At 42.7% G+C, this 23,684-nt stretch overlaps 1 protein-coding gene across 2 annotated transcripts; it reads left to right on the plus strand.

Annotated features, from left to right (window-relative positions):
* The first annotated feature begins 1,627 nt into the window (after positions 1-1,627).
* Positions 1,628-19,734, plus strand: DHTKD1 (dehydrogenase E1 and transketolase domain containing 1). Of its 2 annotated transcripts, none has more exons than XM_042815975.1 (17): positions 1,628-1,797; positions 3,920-4,075; positions 4,797-5,008; positions 7,465-7,659; positions 7,980-8,249; positions 9,088-9,259; positions 10,702-10,900; positions 11,702-12,014; positions 12,987-13,071; positions 13,666-13,805; positions 14,282-14,432; positions 15,593-15,699; positions 16,676-16,840; positions 17,200-17,282; positions 18,316-18,485; positions 18,672-18,757; positions 19,210-19,734. In XM_042815975.1, exons 1-17 carry the CDS (start codon positions 1,635-1,637, stop codon positions 19,309-19,311), a joined length of 2,769 nt encoding a protein of 922 aa, XP_042671909.1. In that variant the 5' UTR covers positions 1,628-1,634; the 3' UTR covers positions 19,312-19,734. The 2 variants fall into 2 exon arrangements, with proteins under 2 accessions (XP_042671909.1, XP_042671910.1); XM_042815976.1 differs by having other exon boundaries at positions 4,884-5,008.
* Positions 19,735-23,684: the final 3,950 nt, after the last annotated feature.

The following is a 23,684-nucleotide window of genomic DNA, read 5'->3' on the forward strand; positions in this document are numbered from 1 at the left end:
TAATCTTTCTGCAACATCTGTGCTTTTTCCTCTGCACGGAATAGAAATATTTAACTATGCCGACCTTTTCTGCCTCTACAGAATCATGCAATGTAACAACATTATTTTGAAATTTCCTTTAGCATACATTAAAAATCAATACTCAAAGCCAAATTCCTACTACGCCTTACTCTGTTGGCCACGTGTCAACTGTCCTTTTATTGCAGCTTTTTTTTTTTTTTTTTTGCTTTCTTTGCTTTAAAACTCACTCCCCATTTTGCCCTTCGAGATGGGCTTTTATAGGTCTGCGTAAGCCCAACCTCAGGGAACACCAGCAGCTCCTCTTCAGGAAATATTAGTACCTAACATCCTCAAATCCTCAGCCAACAACAGTGTCACAACTGATTTAGTTGCAAAATCCAGTTCCTCCTGTTCCAACAGCACGTAGCCACTGTTTGATTTGAAGAAATAAATGCTCTTTTATTTACCTGTTGCAAACGCAATCAACAGATTCAAGAAATGTGTAGATGTGGCTCTGAGGAACATAGTTTAGTACATAGTATTGGTGGCGGTTGGATGGTTGGACTGGATGCTCTCAGAGGCCTCTTCCAACCTTAATGATTCTATGATTTACTTTTAATAGGCACAACCAAGCCAGTGCTACTGCATTCACACAAAGGTTACGCAAAGATGTTATGTTTTGTTAAATCCTCAATTCTAACTCATGCATTTTTGGTAGGTTTTCCAGGATGGGGTTGTGTCCAACCACAATCCAGTGCAACAAATACACAGGGTTAAACTTTGATACTGAACTTCTCACAGCACTTTAATAAGAAATTCCAAGATGCTGGGATATACTTCTGAAATCACCTGAAGAATCATAGAATTATGGAGTCATTAAGGTTGGAAGAGACCACTAAGATCATCCAGTCCAACCATCAACCGACCCCCACCATCTCACTAACTATGGCCCTTAGTGCCACATCTATCCTGTTTCTGAACACCTCCAGGGATGGTGACTCCTTCACACCCCTGGGCAGCCTGTGCCAATGCCTCACTGCTCTTTCTGAGAAGAAATTGTTCCTCATATCCAACCCGAACCTCCCCTGATGCAACTTGTGGCCATTACCTCTCATCCAATCGCTGTTACCTGGTAGAAGAGGCCAACCCCCGCCTCACTACAACCTCCTTTCAGGCACTTGTAGAGAGCGCTAAGGGCTCCTTTTCTCCAGATGAACAATCCCAGTTCCCACAGCTGCTCCCCTTAAGCCCTGTGCTCCAGACCCTTCGTTGCCCTTCTCTGGACACACTCCAGTTCCTCAATGTCTTTCTTGCAGTGAGGGACCCAAAACTGAACACACACGTTACTGAGGTGCAGCCTCACCAGTGCTCAGTACACAGGGACGATCACCTCTCTGTTCCTACTGTATTTCTGATAAAATTTTCCACTTCAAACCCTTTTTCTGGTCAATTACGTGAGAACGTATCAGTCCTTCATCGCATACAGCAGACTGAAGGCAGAAAACATTCGGGATATTAAAGCCGGTCGCAGAGCAGCACGTCCTACACGCTCCCGCTCAGCCGCACCGCCCCTCCCCGGCCGGGGGCGGCGGCAGCGTCGAGGCCGGCGGTTGGCGGCGGGCAGCGCGGCAGCCATGGCGGCGAGCGTCGCGCGCTGTGCTCTGTGGAGGTGGCCGTGGCGGGCAGGCTCCCGGCGCTGGTACCGTACGGAGCGGGGGGTGTACGGCTACAAGCCGCGCAAAGCGGTAGGAGAGAGCTCGGCGGAGCCGCGCGGCGCTGGGGAGAGCGGCAAAGCAGGTCGGGTCCGCCAGCGCACAGCCTGACGCGGCGCCGGGCTGAGGGGAGGGCGGGGGATGAGCGGCGGTCGGCGGCTCTGGGGCAGCGCGGCTGCGGAGCGCCTGGAGGGAGCGCGGCTGTGACGGAGACGGAGCGTAGCGACGGTCGTGCTCTATCTTATGTCTGTTCTCTATGCATACATAGAGTTGTGCTAGAATTAACTAAGTACAGGTAATTCTCTTCTGTAGCAATGACGGTTGGGATTTTAGGTCATTTTTACCAGGGGGGGGGGGGGGGTCGGGGGGGCGGGGACGGGACAACAGAAAACAATTCCAAGCAGAAGACTTGAAGTTTTGAAGAAAGGTTGAGGGAGCTGAACTTGGAGATGGCTCCGGGGAGACCACACTGCGGCCCTGCAGTGCTTGAAGGGAGATAGGGAGATGGCAAGCAGCAGGGGGAGCAACGCTGCACGCGGGCAGACAGTGACAGGACAAGGGGATTGGCTTCAAACTAAAGAGGGGAGACTTAGGTTAGGTGACAGGGAATCATTCTTTACCTTCAGAAGCGAGGCACAGCTGCCCAGAGAAGTGTGGGTTCCCCATCCCTGGAGGTGCTCACAGCCAGGCTGCATGGGCACTGGGCAGCCTGGACTGGTGGGGAAACCCAGCCTATAGCAGGGATTGGAGCTAAATGGCTCTGAGGGCTCTCCCAACTTAAGCCATTTTATGAGAACCATTATAGGAGTGTTGTCCTCACATTAATAGCTAATGAGATCACAGAATCACAGGGTTGGAAGGGACCTCAAGGATCAGGAATCTCCAACCTGCCTGCCATAGACAAGGCCACCAACCTCCCCATTTAATACCAGACCAGGCTGCCCAGGACCCCATCCGACCTGGCCTTGAACACCTTCAGGGACGGGGCATCCACAGCCTCTCTGGGCAGCCTGTTCCAGCACCTCACCACTCTCTGTGAAGAATTTCCCCCTAACATCCAACCTAAATCTTCCCTCCCTCAACTTAAAACCATTTCCCCTTGTCCTGCAGTTATCTACCCTTTCGAAGAGTTGATTCCCCTCCTCTGTGATTTGTACCTTGTTAAGGTGTATGTAGGTGTAATGTTTTTGTTACATTTTGTAATCTGCTGTTAAATGGTTTTCTTGCTAAGAGTGTAGAGGAAAAACACATTATAAATTTTTCCATATTATTCATCTATAGCAGGTTCTGCTTGCAATATATCTTCTGGTTTACAGTTTATCTCGCTCCTGCAGAAAGAGGGATTTTGTTGTTTGTTTTTAGCAGGACCCTATCTGCCTGACATCCCAGCAAGGAGCAGGCAAGTGCAGGAAGCATGGTTAGTTGGCTATGGAAATAGGACTTTGCACACCAGTACCTTGCCATTCTTCAGTTTGGTGTACCCATCACTGTAATGAGATTCAAAGTAAAACAAGGTAGCTTTATGTACATATACAGGCTAGCAGGGGAATCATGGGGAGACATGGACCTGTTGGAGTGTGCCCAGAGGAGGGCCAAAAAAATGGTGGAACACCTTCCCTGTGAGGACAGGCTGAGAGAGCTGGGGCTGTTCTGCATGGAGAAGGCACCAGTGAGTCTTGAGAGTAGCCTTTCAGTATTTGGGAATGTAATAATGGGGGAATGTAAGGACGGCAACAAACTCTTCAGTACTCACTGTTGTGACAGTACAATGAAATGGCTTTGAACTGAAGAGGGGAGATTTAGATTGGATGTATGGAAGAAGTTTTTTACAGTAAGGGCAGTGAAATGCTGGAATGGGTTGCCCAGAGGGGTGTGGATGCCCCATCCCTGGAGACACTCGAGGTCAGGCTGGCCTGGGGTGCTGAGCAACCTGATATAGTTAGGTGTCCCTGTTTGTTGCAGGGAAGTTGGTCCAGATGGCCTTGAAAAATCTCTTCCAACTCATGATTCCATGAAATCTTGCTTGAAAATTCCACTAGTAACAAAATATAGCAGTCTGACTATAGGAGCTCTAGCAAGATGATGAAGGTGAAAAACATCTTTGCAGCCAGAACCTAGAAGATTATCAGACTGAATACTCATGTGTTGGTGCTGTAAATGCATTAAATGTGAGCATGTGCAATATTCTGCTTTCTTTTTGTGTTTAGTTGATCATGCCCTTGCTCGTTTAATAACTGCGTACTCTGAACATGGACACAAAGCAGCCAAAATAAATCCACTGTTTGCTGGGCAAGCTGTTATGAATGTGGTACCTGAAATTCGAGAGTTGACTGAAGTTCTTCAAGGGCCTCTCATTACCACAGGTAAATGCTACCTATCACAGCAAGTTTTTGTCATGGATGATTTATTAGGAGGCTGTGTCCTCTGCAGAGGAGACAGATATTTAGAGGAGATTCAATCAGTAATGTATTGTTGGATGGAAAATCATTAACCTCAGCCTACTTAGATGTTTGTTGTGCAGATCATCGCGTAATGAATGGATACCTTCTCACATCTTAGGATACCATGAACGTTTTTAGTTGTACTTAAATCTACTGAGGTTATACATTAATTTCTTGTGTTGCTGTAACATTCTATGATGCAGTGTAATTTTTGACGTTGTAATAAAGCTGCTGTGGCACTGGATTTTTGTCTCTCACTGTAGCCTTGAATAAACGTGTGTCTCTCAGTGCTATATATCTTATCTATCTACAGAACAAGTGCTTACTAACTTCTGATGCCCATGGGGTTGGAGCTCGTTTCTCTGAGCCTCAAAATGAGTGCTGCACACAAAAGCAGTGACTTGGTGTCATTCGCATTAAAGTCTTTCCAAAAGACATTTTGAGTGCCTTGCAAATAAGCATGAGACCATTGCATTAATACAACACTGAAGTATGGTTATAAATGGTTTTAAATGAAGGTAAGGACATCGAGGGTATGAATTCGTACTCTCAAAATATTATTGTAATTGCAGGATGCTGGTTTAATTCTTAGTGCTTCCACCTATCTCCCCACAAGTGACTAATAACATTTATTTCTGACCAGGGCTTCTCAACATGGGAAAAGAAGAGGCTTCTGTAGAGGATGTGTTGGCTTACCTTGACCATGTGTACTGTGGCCATATTTCCATAGAAACAAGCCAGCTTCCAACCTTGGAGGAGAGAAAATGGTTTACTAAAAGATTTGAAGAACTGAAACAAGAAGCGTTTATGACTGAAGAGAAAAAGCACTTGTGCAAACTGATGTTGGAGTCACAGGTACCTTCTTCACTATTACTCAATTTTATTGAATTCTGGAGTTTGTTGTGGACCTTCTAATGCTCTGGATGTGGTCCACGCAACATAAGAGTCGCTGTTCTGAAGGCTTTGACAGCATGTGAGAGGGAGAAGTGCTGGTTTTTTCATCAAAGAAGCGTGATACACGAATGCAGGAATCTTCACTGGAGATTGTTGCTGAATTTACCCTGCAACCTCTATTGAAACATTTACCAATACCTTTTTAACTTGCATTGATTTGTCTGGAAATTATTTCTAGCAGAATATTTCCAGCCAGATCCAAACTCAAACAGCTTTTAGAACAAATCAGAACCTGTATTGTTTGTGATATGTATTTGTATCGTGTAAATTCTCTGGAGATGCAGTGACCATACAAACCCCTTAGTACTGGATCTTAAAAAGTGAGATTCTCTGTGACTGATCTGACAACTATATACGCTGTATACTAAATGTTACTGTTGGGAACACAAGGTTGGGCATACTTCCATGCACTTTGTGCTGTTTTCTTTTCACTCAGCCACATCCCTATCTGTTTCACTAGCTTTGAAGCACACTGCATCCCTCAAAGTTTTGAGAGAACAAAACAGAATTGAACTGAGGTTTTAGCCATGTAGCCCTTCAGCAAAAGAACTTTTGTTCGTAGAATGAAGAAGTGAAAGATTTATGAACTTGCAAGCTGTGTAGAGACAATTTATTCAAGTATTTCTATACTGTGAAAAAAAAACTTTTTTTTTCCCCTTCTTTCACAGAATCACACAGAATCACAGAATCACCCAGGTTGGAAGGGACCTCAAGGATCATGTAGTTCCAACCCCCTGCCTAGCAGGGCCACCAAACACACACATTCAGATCAGGTTGCCCAGGACCCCGTCCAACCTGGCCTTGAACACGTCCAAGGACGGGGCATCCACAACCTCCCTGGGCAGCCCGTTCCAGGGCCTAACCACTCTCCTTGTAAAGAACTTCCCCCTAACATCCAACCTAAATCTTCCCTCCTTCAACTTGGATCCATTTCCCCTAGTCCTGTTGTTGTCAGCCCTTTTGAAGAGTTTACTCCCCTCCTGGGTGTAGGTTCCCTTCAGGTATTGATAGGCTGCAATGAGGTCACCCCGCAGCCTTCTCTTCTCCAGGCTGAACAAGCCCAACTCCCTCAGCCTGTCCTCATAGGGGAGGTGCTCCAGCCCCCTGATCATCTTAGTCGCCCTCCTCTGGACCCTTTCCAAAATCTCAATGTCTTTCTTGTACTGAGGGCTCCACACCTGGACACAGTACTCCAGATGGGGCCTCACAAGAGCCGAGTAGAGAGGGACAATCACCTCCCTGTCCCTGCTGACCACCCCTCTCCTGATGGAGCCCAGGATCCCATTTGCCTTTCGAGCTGCCAGAGCGCACTGCTGGCTCATGTTAAGTCTCTCGTCCATCAGGACCCTTTCCCTGCTTTATCAAAAAGAATGGAAGGGTAGAAGAGCAGAATCTGTAAAGGTGTCCCTGTTTCCAGTTTTCCAAGTGGTAGAAGTGTTAAATGTAATGTGTAACAATGACTAAATGGAAGTATATGGCACACCTTACATTTTTTTTATTGCCTTCTTGGCAATTAAAGAAATTTGCTTCTGAGAAAGGAGGGTGAAATCAGGACCTTAAGAATCACACGTTACCCTCAGAATGACCAGAACTGTATTTAAGAGTGTGGAATTGAACTAATGTGAAAAAAAAAAAACACTTCTGTGTGTGAGTAGTTTTATATGTAATTCCTTAGATTTCAGTGTTTCTCAACTGAAGGTTGTTCATCAGTTGGCTTGGATCCTTGGCTGTGGCTCAGTCTTCCCTTCTCAATTACAGTCATATTTTATTTTCAGTTTTCAGTTGCAAGACACTGCAGACACTTCCAGTGTTTCCAAAACTTTGTCATTTAAGAGAGCTGTCTAGGAGTTGATGAATGCAGTGAGTGAAGTGGAAGGAGTGAAAGGAAAATGAAGTAAATACAGATTCCTTTATTTTCCTTCTCTCAATAATTATTTTACTTATGTACTAAATATTGTGTCTAATGTCATCAAAGTGAAACACCGTTTCTCTAGCACTTTGCATCTCAGGATAGCTAAGGTTTATGCTGTAAAAGAATACCATTCTTTTAATTGTCACTAAAAAGGGTAAACCGTTAAGGAATTTGTAAATTGCTCCTGTTAATTTTGGTATCCATCTCCTTCCATGTTAGGTAGAGCCAGCTTGGTCCTCAATCCTGCAGTTTTCGTCGTAAGAGGAAAAAGGCACTGTCTTGTACTCACCATAGCTTCTGATCTCAGACAGTTGGGGTGGAGAATTAGCTGAGATTTTCAAGGGCTGTGCTTACATAGCTACAAATATAAATGGTATTTCCAGTTTACAAATGGAAGACTCCTGCTCAAAGTTGCTTAGTACTGAAGTTCCCCTGTTTTTGATAGGAGTTTGATCGCTTCTTGGCCACCAAGTTTGCTACAGTGAAGCGATATGGCGGTGAAGGAGCAGAGAGCATGATGGGCTTCTTCCATGAATTGTTTAAGATGTGTGCATACAGTGGTGTGACAGATATCATTCTTGGAATGCCTCACCGTGGAAGACTTAATCTTCTCACAGGCTTGCTTCAGCTTCCACCAGAGGTAAGGGATTCACAGTCTTACTGGAAGTTTCTATGTGTCTGGCTTATTTGCAATAAATATGTAAACTAAATGTTTGTCTTCTGAATGCTGAAGCAGTGAAAAAAAGTCACCTTTGTGAGAGTGTATTCCCTTCATGTCAGTACCTCTGCTGAATTTCCCTGGGAGGTTGATAAGAGAACTCTGTGAAATGGGTTTATATGTTTTTATTTGAGGCATCCTGGCTGTCTCAAGAGTGGGAGAGCATATAATTCTGGAAACGTTTTTCTTTTATTGTGTCAATTAATCAGGAAAGAGATTTAAACAGGTTTGTTTCCATGCAGCTCATGTTCCGTAAGATGCGTGGTTTGAGTGAGTTTCCAGAGAATTCAGCAGCCATTGGGGACGTTCTCTCCCACCTGACATCTTCTGTGGATCTTGACTTTGGTTCGCACAGGCCTGTGCATGTCACCTTGCTACCAAACCCCTCACACTTAGAAGCAATCAATCCAGTGGCCGTGGGCAAGACACGAGGAAGACAGCAGTCTCTGCTCGATGGAGATTACTCCCCAGAGAGCTCTGCACAGCCTGGAGACAAAGTTATTTGCCTGCAGGTATTTTGCTCGCAACTTGTAGCTGCACTTTGTATGACTTCCTAGACCAGCATGTGAACAGAAATGGTGTAAATAAAAATACCAAACAAAAATTAATTAATGTAGAATATGAAGAACTGGGATTCTCCTTACAAAGAATGTGAAGGGAACGGAAGGCATCTAGGTGCCACATATGACTGCACCTGCTTTTAGACAATTATTCCAGCTTCTGGATTTCCAAAGAAATTATTCAGCTTCCTTCCTTGATTTTGATACCTTGCACTGGGGGTTTTTGCTTTAAACCGTTTAAACCACCACTGCTGGTCTTCTTTTAATTAAATAGGTTTTGAGAAGAGTTAACAACAAGGTTGAAAAATATACAGTAGTACTTAGAATTTTGTCATTTTATCATGGTATTACTGAAATCAGTCTTTTCGTGCTGTCTGGAGTTGGTTCTTACTCTTTTTTAGTTTCTTTTCCTAGTGTGTCTGCTCTTGTCTCTGTGTGATAAGATAGGAGTAGGTATGAGTCATGGCTCACCACTATTTAAGTTGCAGCAAATCCTATGGTGGCTGGCTTGCTGTTGTTCAGTGGTCAGTGAGTTGGTACTTAATGCTGCAGCTTTGCTGTAGCCATGATACTTGCAGTCACCAAAGCACCAGTGGGTCAACTTAAGATATTATGGATCTGTTCCAAGTAGATCAGGCAGTCATGTACAAATCGTGGAAAAAGTAGCCTGAAAGGGGTTAAGAACTGGACCCAGCAGTAGGTATTGCATAGCAAGTTACTGTTTCCTCAGTGTTGCTGTTCCTCCAGTGTTCTCTCAAACAAGACTCTTCCACCTTCTTCCCTCCTGCAGGTTCATGGTGATGGTGCTTTCTCTGGGCAGGGGATTGTTCCTGAAACACTGACCCTCTCCAATCTACCACATTTCAGAGTTGGTGGGAGCATCCATTTGATTGTTAATAACCAGTTGGGCTACACCACTCCTCCAGAGCGAGGAAGATCATCACTGTACTGTAGTGACATTGGTATGTATCAGAAAGAATAAGGGAGGCTTTTTAACACCAGTGGGAACATTTGCTATTGCAGTGGGATTTTTATAGCAAATGTTATCAACACTAGGGAACTGTATTAATCTGTATTTCTTTGGATAATAGAATATCAGATTAAATTATTACTGATTATTGCCTCCTACTAGCAAAAATTCAAGTGCTAAATGAATTCCCTTACCTATCTACTCTGGGATGAAGACTAACTACCAAAGGAAAATCATGTCGTATTTTTTACAGAATATAGTAAAATATTTGCAAGACTTACATCAATTCTTACTAATTTAATTTCTGCTGTGTTGTTGACAGCTTTTAAAAATGTGTTGTGATGGAGCATGTAACAGATGTGTTTTCAGTATGTCTTTTTTACTTCAATAGTCTCTCCTTCATTTGTTTGTTATCAGGTGAACTTGTTGAGCTTTTAATTAAAAGATGAGATTCATGCCACTTCTAACCTTAAACTTAGAAAGCCTTTGGCTTTGGACTGGTCTGTCTTAATGATAAACAGATGTATTGCAATTGGCCAGACCACGGACATAGCAGTTAGTTCCTTTGTGTATGCTTCCTAGAATTTAAAATATACTAATGTATATGTGTAAGGTTTAATGTCAGGTATTCGTCTTATGACTTCATCAAACCAGGCAAGTAGATTCATTAAGCCTGTGTATAGTCATTATTACGACTTCTTTTTTTTGCATTCTTCTTTCTTCTTATTTAGTTACTTAGGGGTGTCTTATCCATCTGGACTTCAGGATTTTGTTAGGGAGGAGATATGATATTGGTCAGGAGTGAACCATCTTTATCTTCCAGTATTTGGGCAGAAGAGCACTCTGTTGCTGAGAATACTTAAGTCCAAATTCACAGAATTCACAAATCGTCATACAGGAAAATATGTTAAGACATTTGGATTTCACAGTTTTCTCTTTTATGAGAGATCTCTTTTTGCCTGCGAAATGAGCAGAGCAAGCAAAAACCTTTTGTCCTGGTGGACAAAGCTGGACATGAGCCAGCAATATGTGCTTGCAAACTAGATGGTCTTCAAGGTCTCTGTCAACCTAAGCCAGTCTATGATTCATAGTGAAGAAAGAAAGAAAATTTGGTTTTTGTTTGACAGAATCAATCAAGTAGTTCTTCCTCGTTCCCTGAAGACTTTCTGCTCTCTTCTTGAGAGAAGGAATTTACTGATAAAGAAGTTGTGTTCAAACTATGACAAATACAACATCTTGAGCCAATTGGACTTTCTTTCAAGGATGTCTCCTACTCCTTACTCCAGTTATCATCGTAAAGAACATCTTTAGTAGATCTGTTAAGTATGCTGAGCGCCAGTGCCTGTAGTTTTCTGCTGGGTATGTTTGTGTCTGTTTTCCTTGGAGGGGGGTTGAGTGTGACTACCCTTAACTTTGTTTTGAATCCCTGGGCAGGTAAAATTGTTGGATGTGCAGTTATCCATGTCAATGGGGACGATCCTGAGGAAGTTGTCCGTGCCACACGACTGGCAGTTGAGTACCAACGCCAGTTCCGCAGGGATGTGATAGTAGACTTGCTCTGCTACAGGCAGTGGGGCCACAATGAACTTGATGAGCCATTCTTCACCAACCCTAGCATGTACAAAATCATCAGGTAGGAGTGACACCATCTGAGGGGAGAACCCAAAGTATGCTTTTTATACATCTCGTCAGTGTTGTCCACTACTCTAACAGAAATCTCTGTTTGCTAGAGATCCTTTGTCATACTGTCAAATGCTAAGCGTAGTTAGACTGTCAGCAGTCCCTGGCTAAGGTCTGATGACGTGTTAATAAAGATGACCACTGGTGTCAATTCTTGAATATGCGTTCTGATGCCTCTTGGAGAACAATCTTGCATACAGCCTTTGGATTTCAAATTCCTGATTGCTCAAAAGGCAAAGTTGTCTACTGTGTGGAAGGGTAGGTTATGTGAGAGAATGTGCAGGAAGCCTGTATTTGCCTGTTCCAGTGGAGCCTCATCTTCACAAGCGTTTCGATAAATTTAGATTCCATCTTGATCCCTAGAGAAAAATACTGGCCAGTTAATTCTGGTGTTTTAAGTGGAACTATATGGAACTGGGCGCCTCAGTTCTCAGCTAATCCTGAAATTCCACCATTAGTTTGTCTGAAGAACGATGCACGATGGCACAAAGCCCGTCTGAATGAGAGGATTTCTTAACTTTACCTGTAGTTGCTAGCAATAGGCACTATTTTAAACAAACGTAAAGCATGAATTCAAGAGAATTTTTGTTATTCTGGAAATGTCAGGAAAGAAAATTTGACCCAAATGAGTATTATGCACTAGGTCATCATTTGTGTTAGCTTTCCATTTTACCTGCCAGGAAGAAAGGTTCCCTGTTCTGAAGTGACACTTTTCAGGCTTAATGTCTGTGGGGTTTGATTCCCTCCCCGACAGATCCCGTAAGAGCATCCCAGACACGTATGCAGAACACCTCGTAGCTGCTGGGCTCATGACTGATGTTGAAGTATCTGAGATAAAGACGACCTACTATTCCAAACTAAACGATCATCTTGCCAACATGACTTTGTATAGTCCACCTCCTACCAACCTGCAGGCTCACTGGAAAGGTTTGGTTGAACCTTCTGCTAAAATCACTACTTGGGACACAGGTATGCCAATACCACTCCTGCAGTTTATTGGAGTCAAGTCTGTAGAAGTGCCTGAAGAGCTCCAGATGCACAGCCATCTTCTAAAGACGTATGCACAGGTCAGTAGAGCATAGAGATACTTAAGTATCTGACCTTTTACAGCAAGGCTGCCAATTAAAGAATAGCACATTTTTCTCTAGGAAGAACAGTTTGTTCCCTTTTTCAGGTTGGGATTATGCCATTTTTCTCCTAGGTTTGAAGAAAAATATCTTCTCCCCCCGTATCAAGCCATATACTTAATTCTTAGTTTAGCAATATTTTGCTGCACTGAAGAAGCAGCCTGTAGAAAATAGTTTGTTGTTCATACAAAGAATATAGGTCAGTATAATAAATGACTGTCATTTAAACTTTGAGTACATTACAGGAGAATGAATCAGGAAATTTGTAACATAGCAAAGCAGTTTGTTAAGCTAGTAATGCAATGCTTAGGTATTTTTCTATAAATGTGTACACAAGTTTGAGAGTTGCTGTGTTTCATAAGTAATAAGGTTTTGTGCAATAACTGGATTGGTTTGGTTTTGTGAACATTTCACTTGGATCAGTGATGACCATGGGCTGATGTCTGGTCAACAGCTATGGAGAGGCTGTGAGTTGAATACTGAAAAACACTGAAGTCCTCCCAGCCCAAGGCAAGAACAGCACAGCTACAGCTCAGAATAAGGGAATTCTGGAGACTGAAATTACTTACAATTGGAATCTTTCAGTACTGTACCAGAAGTTTGCCAAGTTTCTTTCTGCTGTCCTCAGGTTTTTAGTATTTTTAGACTAAGATCTAACCTGTCAATGCACTGTTTGTTGACTAGGAAGGGAATATGTGGGCTGCACATGGTTTTGTGCTCAGCAGAGTAGCCTCCTTCAGGATGTGCTGAAATAAGAATGCATGTATTTCAAACCAACCAAAGTTGGCTGCAGGAAGAACAGTACTTCTCTCTGCAGGTTTTTTTGTTTTGTTCACTTCAATCTATGCTACAAGGCATAAACAGATTGGAGAAGGCAAAATAGTAATTTTTTTTCCTTGTTTAATTGTTTAGTCAAGAGTTCAAAAGATGGAAGAAGGAAAAAAGCTGGACTGGGCAACAGCTGAAACTTTAGCATTTGGTTCCCTGCTGAGCCAAGGTAAGAGGCAACTAGACAGCAGAAATATTTTATTATTTGCTTTTGATGCCAGTGAAGTATAACATTAGACTTTTGGGTGTTCCTAAGTCCAAAGATTGATGTGATGAATACATATGAAAATTTATGTGAGAGTAAGAGAAGGTAAAATATGAATCCTGTATGTTACTGTTATCTACAGATTGGATAATAAATGTATTCAATGAGTTACTGTTTCTTTACAACCTGTCAAGAAGACAGTGCTTAGTGCTGAGCATGTGAGCAAAGCGAGGGACTTCACTTGGGCCTCCTGTACTCCTACCTTATGTAGTGTGTTTCATGCTGTGATTAATTTCCCTTCTTCTCAAGTCTAAATTTGTATCTCTGTTTATGTATGATGCAGGATGCCTGTGTTTTACAGTTTGCTTTAGCAAACTGAAACACTCCAAAATAGTTCTTGACTGGAAGGAGGAGAAATGAGATGTGAGCATCTCTGCAATTTGGAGGGGAAATTCAAGGAAGGACTTAATAAGAAAATGACACTTTGGAAGTGGGGACTTATTTTTCTGTGCGTTTTCTTGTATGATTTACTAAAGCAGTGTTTTGCTTATTGGAAAGGATTTAACATCAGACTAAGTGGACAAGATGTTGGCAGAGGAACCTTTAGCCAGCGGCATGCGATGTTGGTTTGCCAAGAAACAGATGACACCTACATTCCTCTGAATCACATGTCCCCAGAGCAGAAGGGTTTCTTAGAGGTAGGTTCTGTGGTACGTGAGACAATATTCCTCAAGTTGTGCTGAAGGGGAGCGTATTTTAAAGCTGCTGAGGTGTGTGTATGTAGCCTGACAATCCCCAGATATGGAGGCCTGAAATCTACCTGGGTTAAGGAGAGACTAGCAAAAGGCAGATTACTGGTTTAAGTTGACCTGTAGCAAGTTTATAATTCTAGTGCATGGTTATTTACCCTCCTTAACAAGGAATAATGCTTTTCTTTAAGAGATCATCTATTCTTTTTCTTCCCTTGGTATCTTCATTCAAAAGCAAAAAAGGTGTGACTTTTGGAGTGTGTGTCCTCAGAATGCCTAGCACTAAAGTGCCTGCTTCCAAAAGTTCTTAACCTTAGGTTGTTATGCAGTCATAGAATGGCTTAGGTTGGAAGGGATCTTAAAGATCATTGAGCTCCAACCCCATCTTTCTCACCTGTCCCTCCCAACAATTTCCTTTCTGTTAGGTGAGTAACAGTCCCTTGTCTGAGGAAGCTGTACTTGGTTTTGAATATGGAATGAGTATTGAGAGTCCTAAGTTACTGCCAATTTGGGAAGCTCAATTTGGAGACTTCTTTAATGGAGCCCAGATAATATTTGACACTTTCATCTCTGGAGGTGAGTGGACCAGAAGCTAATGTATTTACAATGAATTATTTGTGTTATTAGAAAATCCTTCAGCTTTGCCCATACAAGGGCAATGTGTTGAGAAAAGAATTCTGTTTTCTCAAGAAGCCTTGTGTGCTTGCCTGTGAGATCACAGCTTCCTATGAGATCTGTGGCATTCCATCTAAAATGAAAGGCCCCATCCTTGGCAGGAGATGGTCATTCTAAACGGACAGTTGGTGTTAACAACCTTTCTTCCCCTTTCTCCCTCCTTATCTACGGTGTGTGCACGTATATTCGGGAGCTTGTTAGGATGTACCTTTCCTTCATGAGGTATCTCTTAAAATTCGTGGCGCAAGACAAGAACAAGAAAAAAACCCACAAAAAATGCTTTGCAAATAACATCTCAGTTTGACTAACACATTTTCTGAATACTCAGAGCAAAAAGACTTTTCACAGGTGGAACGTAGTGAGGGAATGCTAAGATTGATTTCTAGAGTGGAATTCCTTGTGTGGGGTCCGCAGTGTTGGTATCTAGCCTTGGTTAGGCCTCTGTGTTCAGTTCTTTCAGATGGGAGTTGTTAGAGGCTTTGTATATCCCACTCATCCTCAACGTGTATTTAAGGTCAGGATTAATTGCTTTCTGGATTTGACTATAATCTCTGAGCCTGGGAAGCTATCCTCTTGCGAGCATTGCTGTATTAGCTAGAGCTGGCTGACAGGATGCTGCCTGCTTCGTTCTTGTACAGGACTAAATGATAAGGTGTACGGAAAACGTGCAGTGAATTATGCTTAGAGGTCTTACTGAAGAGTTAGCAGTGCCAATGCTTGTTAATGAGGAAGACAATGCTGATAAGAGAATTTTTGCATAATTTGGTGATGTTTCTGACGGAGTTTTAAAAGTTTCACTGTTTGATGTGATGCCATAAGTTCTCTGAAAGCCCAAAGATATTTGAGTATTTCAGAAATTTCAGATCATCTTATGTGTGCCATTTCATAGTTATGAATCTCACCACTAAATACAGCTACATGTTTCAGGGCTGTACTTACCAATGTGGAAACTTAGCTATGTTCTATTTTCCTGAGTAATTCATGCAAAGTGCTAAGTCTTATAGGGCTTTATGTTCTGTCGAAATATTTTTTTTTCCTTCTTTCTCATTCTGTGTTTTTAGGTGAGGCCAAGTGGCTTCTGCAGAGTGGGATAGTAATTCTTCTTCCCCATGGCTATGATGGTGCAGGTCCTGAGCACTCATCCTGCCGGATGGAACGTTTCCTGCAGGTACCCTGCTTCACCTCTCAGATTCACATGTTCCAGTCCTGGGCTGTTCTGTTGCAAAATGCCAAATTCACAATGAATCTGCTAGTGGTAGCAGAAGCTGGAGACAGGATCATACAGCAGGACCGGGCTGGTCTGAAAGTGGAGAAGTTAAGGGAACTGTGATGAGGAGGTGCAGATCTGGAAGTGGTGAGGAAGCAGTTTTGCTTTAAATGTTACAACAGCTCTAGCGCAAGACTCTGACTGAACTTCGTAATAAATGCTTGTTGTTCCCATTAGGTCTCCCTCATCTGCCCAAGAGAGTGTGGGGTAATGTGAATGCAATGTAGCATTTCATAGTGTTTGTGAAAGCCTCATGCCCTCTGCTCATGTGCTTCAGTACTGCCTGCTGTCTCCTTCCCAATTGCCACTCTTCAGCAGTGTCACTGTACCACAGAATGAGTCCAGTAGCAAATAGCAGGCCTCTAATGGAACTTCTTACATAAAGCATTTTGGGGTTGGCATTGGAAACAGGCAGCCACCCTCTTCTGCAAGCCACTCACAGATGTTCCCAGTATGCATAGAGCAGAATGCTGGGCACTTAAAGTAACAGTAAGGAAATTGATGGCACAAAGAAAAGATGTCCACTATAGTGTCGTGATTGTAGTAAGAAAGTGAAAGCCTTCTTGGCTGAGTAATGATTTAGGGAAAAATTTGCAGCTTAGTGGTGCTTCGTTCTGGTGGAATGGTCATGACCTTCAGCTGTTAGAACTGCCATGCCTTGGTTACAGAGTAGTTAAAGGAGGCAGTTCAGATGTAGTGGTACTGTGTAAATGCTAAAGCAGTTTCTCTGAAATTGCTCTTCCCTAGCAATCGGTGTTTTAATTGGGATATTTGCTCTTCTGTTCTTACACTAGTGTGAAGTGCCTTATGTGTCTGGACACTTGCACATTTGTATTACTGCTTCCTTCTTGACAAAATACTGCTGTGTTCCCCTCAGATGTGTGACAGCTCAGAGGAAGGAGTTGATGGGGACCGAGTGAACATGTCAGTTGTGCATCCCACCACCCCAGCACAGTATTTCCATTTACTCCGGAGGCAAATGGTCCGAAACTTTAGGAAACCTCTCATTGTTGCTTCTCCAAAAGTGTTACTCAGGCTCCCTGTAAGCTGGAAAACTTTATCTTCCTTTTTTTTTTTTTTTTTCCCCTCCTCTTCTGTGTTCTTGTAACCTTTCTCTTTGTTTTCCTCTGTGTTCTCTGCTCATTTTAGGTCAAATCAATGGGGTTTTGTTGAGGGTTAAAGATGGGTGCATGTGAGCCCGAAGAAGGCTTGATTCTTGGTCCAGTAGAGTTCTTTAGAATGTTACCATTCTGTCTGTCTTCTCTGGGAGTGGAAATGGGGGGGAAGAGGGAAAACTGCACCTTTAGTATTTAACAAAACCTTGTCTCTCAATCATCTCCCCAGCTTTGACTGAGATAAAAGGCAGCCAGATTCAGTAACTTTCACCTCTTCCCCATTTAGGCTGCTGTATCAAGTTTTGAAGAAATGGCTCCGAGAACAACATTCAAACCTGTCATCGGTGACTCCTCAGTAGACCCTAGAAGGTAGCTCTACTTTCTTACAAGAAAAGCTCAGAAAGGAAGTCCTGTCCCTTTCTGCTACCTACCAGCAGCTCAGGTTCAAGGTGATAAAGAAGTAATTGTTGGGGTAGGGGAAATACCTGCCTGATGGGTGACTTAAGGTTTTACTTGTTTCTCTCTTTTTCCTCTGCTTTCATGTTGGTAGTAAAGCTAACTGCCAGCATAATAGCCCTTGCCTCCAAAGGGAGTCTGTTATCCTATTGCTAATCTGATGGATTAGTGAATCATGCCCATTAGTTAACTTCGTTGGAAGCAGCTGTTATCTGAAGAGCTGCAGAATTTTGTTCTGTTTTGTTGAGATGCTTGAGCTGATGAAATGAAATTAGGGCAATAACAAATCTTCATGTGTGTATTGTCTTCTTCCCTTTAGATACTATTTTAGAGTGTCCTGTTCATAAAAAGCAGTTCTAGCCTTTGAATTTTTCTCTCCTTCTTACTTAGTCCCTGTCCTAGTAGTACTCAAGTCTGTCAGCATCTCAAATGTTTCCATTCTGGCCCACATTGACAAAGCTAGCTGTATCATAGCATCTTGGTTTTGTAAGTGGAACGGGGAGGCACAAAGTGTAGGGTTTCTCTTGCTGCCTTTGTCTAGCAAGCTTAGGCAAGTAAGACCTCTCTGACTGCTGGAAACTACTGCGTATCTTCTAACAGTGGTTCCTCTTAGGTCTGGAAGATAATTGTCCTCTGGGGTTCATTCTCTACAGAGAGAGAACAGATGGCTAGCTTTGACTAGGTTTTTAATTTTCAGGCAAAACTAAAGCTGAAGAAACAAGACTTCTGGGTGCTGGCCTGTTGTGCCCAGGCATTTGTTTGTCAGCTGTTGGATGAGAGTGGGAGTTAAGGGAAAGCAAAGGAGAAAATATGGTTTAGGGTAGTAACTTTCTTCAGTTAAATTGTCTTTAAAGTTTGGCTGGTTGTTTTTGTTAAAGGTGTGAAACTGTTCTGCATAAAGTTTCTGCAAATCACTAAACTTGGAAACACTCTTATTTTTCTTTAGTGTCACCCATGTGGTGTTCTGTTCTGGTAAGCATTACTATGCTCTGGTGAAGCAAAGAGAGACACTAGGAGAAAAGCAACACAACATAGCTATTTTAAGACTTGAAGAACTGTGTCCTTTCCCACTGGAAGCTCTGCAGCAAGAGCTGAGCAGATACAGTCGTGCCAAAGGTATGCAAATTTTTACCTTTTTGTTTCTGGACTCTTTGCAATCTGTTGCTGCCTTCTAGGGTGAAGAGCTGAAGTGGTGTTTTCTTCTTTGTTCTTCCCCCTATATATCCCTATACATTTAGTGTTTCTAGAGTGGGATGATATAAAATGTTTACCACTAGTAATGTACCCTTATCCTTTCTTTAGTCTTCATTTGGAGTCAGGAAGAGCCACAGAATATGGGTCCTTGGTCTTTTGTGTCACCACGGTTTGAAAAGCAGCTGGGAGTTAAGGTAAGATGCTCTAGGCTATAAAGTGGAGTTTGAAGCTATTGACTGCAAAATTCTGTGATGCTTAGACATAAAATTAGTCCTAATGTCTGAACTGCATGTTCTAATTTCTTAGCTTTTTTAGAGCTCTTTACTAGCAGTGAACAAGCCTGGAGCTTTCTCTTACCTGGTGTTTAGTCTAAACAGACAGGATAATGAAAGATTGCAGGTAGAAAACAACATATTTAAGGTGCTACAGCGAATAGGAAGAGAATCTGAAGCTGCTGTTTGCTGTGGCAGATCATGCACTATGATGTTCTTGGAACTGAAGTCTTCAGGAAATGGAGGATAACTTCCTGTAGTATTTCCAACTGGAATTGCGTAGTTAGGGATCACCATGGAATCAGAGAACCAGAGTCAAGATGTGGGTCGATATTTGTGCTTCATTAATCACTTCTTCCTGGCTCTCATTTCAGCTCCGTCTTGTGAGTAGACCTCCTTTACCAGCCCCAGCAGTTGGCATTGGAACCCTGCACCACCAACAGCAGGAAGACATTCTTACCAACACATTTATCTAAATTTTCAGTGGACAGACTACTGCTGCAGTCAGTCATGTTGGTTGCCTTCTTCCTGTGAAGAACAAAAGCCAGATCCTTAGGACTCAATTCTCCAAAACAGGGAAAAAAAAAATGGAATGAGTTCTGTAATGGTAAAGCAGTTTTGTAATGTAGGGGCATACCTAAGGGTGAAAGCTGATGTCTGTTACTCCAGATGGTTCTTGGTCCTTTTTACTATTTTCCACACAAGATTTTTTAAAAGTTTAAAAACCAAAAATGCAGTCTGAGAGGCAGCTCAGTGAGATGGGTTAAAAACACCTTGTATCAGCTTGCTTGTCCACACTGCGCCCAGTTCCCTGGTCATGGTGCACGCGTGGAAATGGTTTCTTGTTTCCACAGAGGTGTTAGTGCTCGTTGGTTGAATAAATGCTTCCCTGTGCCTGAGAATGAGCCATTTCTATAGCAGAGTATTGTGGATTTTCTCTTTTCTTTCCTTACGGACCTGAAATTAAATCAGATGCAATTGTTATTTGACAGGGAGAGTCATTAAAGCCATATTCTTGTGGGACCTTGCAGGATGACCCCTTAGGGCACTGCTGTTTCTCTCACCAGGAGAATCAGTGCTATCACATCAAGCTTGCAGAGTGGGAGGCATGGTGTATGAGCCTTACTGCCTTATTTTAGAGCCATGTTTTGTAGAGGCCAAACCAGTTTCTAGAGGCTACCTTATAAAGTAACCCTGTCTCCTACCCAGGAAATGCTTCTCAGGGCTCCTCATCAGTTTATTTGTTGTTTTCTGAGGGCTTGCTTCTGTGGTCCCTAGTTCTCACACGGAATCTTATGCTGTAAGAAGGCTGAAGTTGTGACCAAGAGCAACAGAAAGTCCAAAACTGTGGCAAGTAAAACAGAAAAATGAAATAGGACAGGCTGTAAAGAGTTCAAGGGACCCATGCTGAAAGCTGCAATAGTGAGGCCCCTTTCAAATACACTGGAAGCTTCAAGGGTGAGGGATGGGAGAATTAGAAAGTCAAAGGGGCTCATTAAAAAAAAAAAATAAAAATCTCCCAAAAGCTGCTCTGAGGGACTATTTGATAACAAAACAACAACAATCTCATGACTTGGTTTGGTTTTGTTTTCTCTTTGTGTGAGTTCCCATTTGGAGGCTGGCTGGGAGATTCCTGAGCAAAAGGCTTTTATTTGCAGTGAAAAAAAAAAAAGTGACTAAAACAGACTGTAGAAGAAATAAGTGAAATAAATTGAAGTAAATGACAGAACAGGAGGATAATCATCCAGGTTTTCTGGAAGAGCTCAAACAGATACAGGTTTTCAAGCCACATGAAAGGAAAACCTTTACAAATGGAAAAGTAATTCTAACTCAGAATTGATTAGAGTTAGAAAAGTCAAAGAAACCTGAGCACTACTACAGACTGCAGTAAGCACAGCAGTGCCTCGTGCTTCTACAGTGTCAATTTGAAGGTTTCTAGAAATTTTCTCATTGTGCAGAGATCAAGATGTCCAGCCTTTCTTTATGTCGTTGTTTTGGGATTTTTTTTTGTCCTCTAGGGGGTTTCAAATGTTTTACTTTTTACCAAAAAAAACCCACAAACCCCTCAGAGTTTACAGTATTCTTCATATGATAACAAATAATAACCCTCACAAAACAAAAAGGCATAACAAAAAAATATAATAATATAACAAAATATAGTAATAATAATAATAACAAAAAAAAGACATTTCTCACTGTGACAATACACAAGGGCAGAACAGACCCAGGATTTTGCACGTTGCCTGAACCTGGCCCCGTTATACACCACCCACACAGAGGCAATGCAGGTTGTTTTAACCAAGTAAAGGATGGCTGAGTGTTCAGAGTCTGTTTTACTCTGCCTTTGGGAGCACTGTTACTGTAGTGCTGCTTGGCTAAATGCCCCCAGCCCAACATTGCTGTGCTGGAGTAGGGAAGGAACAGCTTTGGCTCCACTCTTAGGTATTGCTGGTGTAGAATTATCTGTAGAATACTGCTGTTTTGTGATGGCTAACAGCTACCAGGAGCAACACAAAGCCCGTGCTGAGTTAGACATTAACACAGCTCCCCTACTGATTTTGGATATACACAAGGCTGTTTTCCTCCTGTGTGCTGTACTCAGCTCTGCATGCAGACTTGGCTCGCCTTGGACAAGTGCTGGTTTGCTTTTGCAATTCTTGGACCAGCTGCCTTTAGGGGGCCCTTGTTCATACTGATACCTGCCCCTCCAAAATGCTGGGCAGTGAAGGAAGCTCTTGCATTTACACCTGATCACTCATACAACTTCTGCAGTGATAATATTGGTAAACTTATCTTGCAGTGGCTTAGCTGGGAACGTGCCCTATAGCAGTGAATTTGTAAATCTTCACACTGTACTAAAAAAAATATTGACTGAATAATTGAAAAAGAATGGGTTAGGAAAGGGAAAAAAAGGGGAAAGGAAGGCAAAGGAGAAACCTGTGTTACCAGTAGCTCCTGTAAAGCAGTCAGAGGAAAATGATATACTCAGTTTAAAATAATTGCAGAAAAGAGGGGCAGAAATCTTGAAAGCTTCAGATGAGGGTGCTGCTTGACAATGGGAACAAGTTCCCTGTGCAGGACATGCAATTCAGGGAAGTGCTGAATAAAATGGTATACAAGCTGGGTGAGTGGTAACAGAGTAGGGCCCAGTCCTTGGGCAAGAGAAATCTGTGGGTTATTAAAGCAGAAATGAAGCTCTGTATGTTAGTAAAAAAAGCTAACTAGAAAGAGAGGAAGTGTTACAGCTCTTGTGCATTGTGGCACATGGAATGAAATGCAGAGGTAATGACTGAGAAGTTAAGGACGTGTTCAGGATTTTTAGCTGAAGTGCAAGACTGGAAGGAAAAATAAAGACATCAAGGGAAAGAGATGTTAGGTTGAGCAGCTCACTGAAGGCAGCAGTGACTTGGTTAAAGGAAGAAAAATATTTTAGAACAAATATTTTAGTAATAATGATATTATTTTATGAGTTAAACAAGACTAGTCTTAATTTTGAAGCCTTAAAGTTTTGAATGCCATAGTAATATTAACTTGGAATGAGCAAAGAAAACTATTTTTTAAAAAAAACTTCAATAATTGGTAACGCACTCATAGATGAAGCTGTAATACTGCCTCAATGGTGCACCTGTGTTAGGATAGATTGAAGGAGCTTCCTGGCTCTTTTATCAGCCTTCAGATAAAATGGACCAGTAACTTGCATGTGTCTAGGTTTACTAAGAGCCAGCCAGTCAGCTGGAACTGATAAGTACAGCTAAAAATCTGGACCCATATTAATTGCAAGAAACCTCCTGAAACTCATTCATGAGTCTGGGCAACTCATTCCAGTGCCTCTCTATCTCATTTGTAAAAAATGTCTTCCTTTTATCCAATCTAAATCTCTCCTCTTATAGTTTGAATCAATGTCCCTTTATCCTATCAACAGATCATGCTAAAGAGTCTGTCCTTTCTTAGAATCCCCCTTTTGATACTGAAAGGCTTCTACCATGTCTCCCCAGAGCCTTCTCTTTTCCAGGCTGAACATCCCCACATCTCTGTGTGTTCTTGTAGGGAAAGTGTTCCATTCCATGGACCAATTCTGTGGCCATCAGCTCTAACAGGTCCATGTTTCTCCTGTACTGAGGACTCCACATTTGGATGCAGTACTCCAGGTGAGGTCTCACCAGCTCAGGGCAGAGGGGCAGGATCACCTCCCTCACCCTGCTGACCCACAGTTCTTTTGATGCAGCCCAGGATACAGTTGGCTTTCTGGGCTGCGAGTGCACATTGCTGCTTATGTCAAGCTTCCTATCCAGTACCCCAGGTCATTTTCGGCAGGGCTCTGCTCCGTCCTTACATCCCCCAGCTCATACAGACAGTAAGGATTGCTGTGATTCAGGTGCAAGACATTGGACTTGGATTTGTTGAACCTTATGAGGTTCACCTGGTCCCACCTCTCAAGACTGTCTAGGTCTCTCTGAGTGCTATCCCACTGCTCAGGCATGTCATTCACAAACTTGCTGAGAGTGCCCTTGATCCCACTGTTGATGTCACTGATGAAGACACTGAACAGCATCGGTTCCAGTACTGATCCCTAAGGGACACCACTCTTACTGATGAGGCATCTCGAGGTGAGATGTAAGGCCAATTACTGGTGGCATGAGAGGTGATTGTAGTCTCTACTCAGCGCTGGTGAAGGCGCACCTCGGTACTGTGCTCAATTTTAGGTGCCTCACCATGTGAAAGACACTGGGGCACTGGAGCGTGTCCAGAGAAGGGCAATGAAGCTGTGAGGGGTCTGGAGCCCAAATCCTCAGGGGCGTGACAGAGGAAACAGGGATTGTTCAGTGTGGAGAAGAGGAGGCTCAGAAGA

This window comes from Centrocercus urophasianus, unplaced genomic scaffold (assembly GCF_019232065.1).
Source record: "Centrocercus urophasianus isolate 14NV4802_14NV808 unplaced genomic scaffold, USGS_Curo_1.0 seq_15, whole genome shotgun sequence".
In the NCBI taxonomy this organism is placed as follows: domain Eukaryota; kingdom Metazoa; phylum Chordata; class Aves; order Galliformes; family Phasianidae; genus Centrocercus; species Centrocercus urophasianus.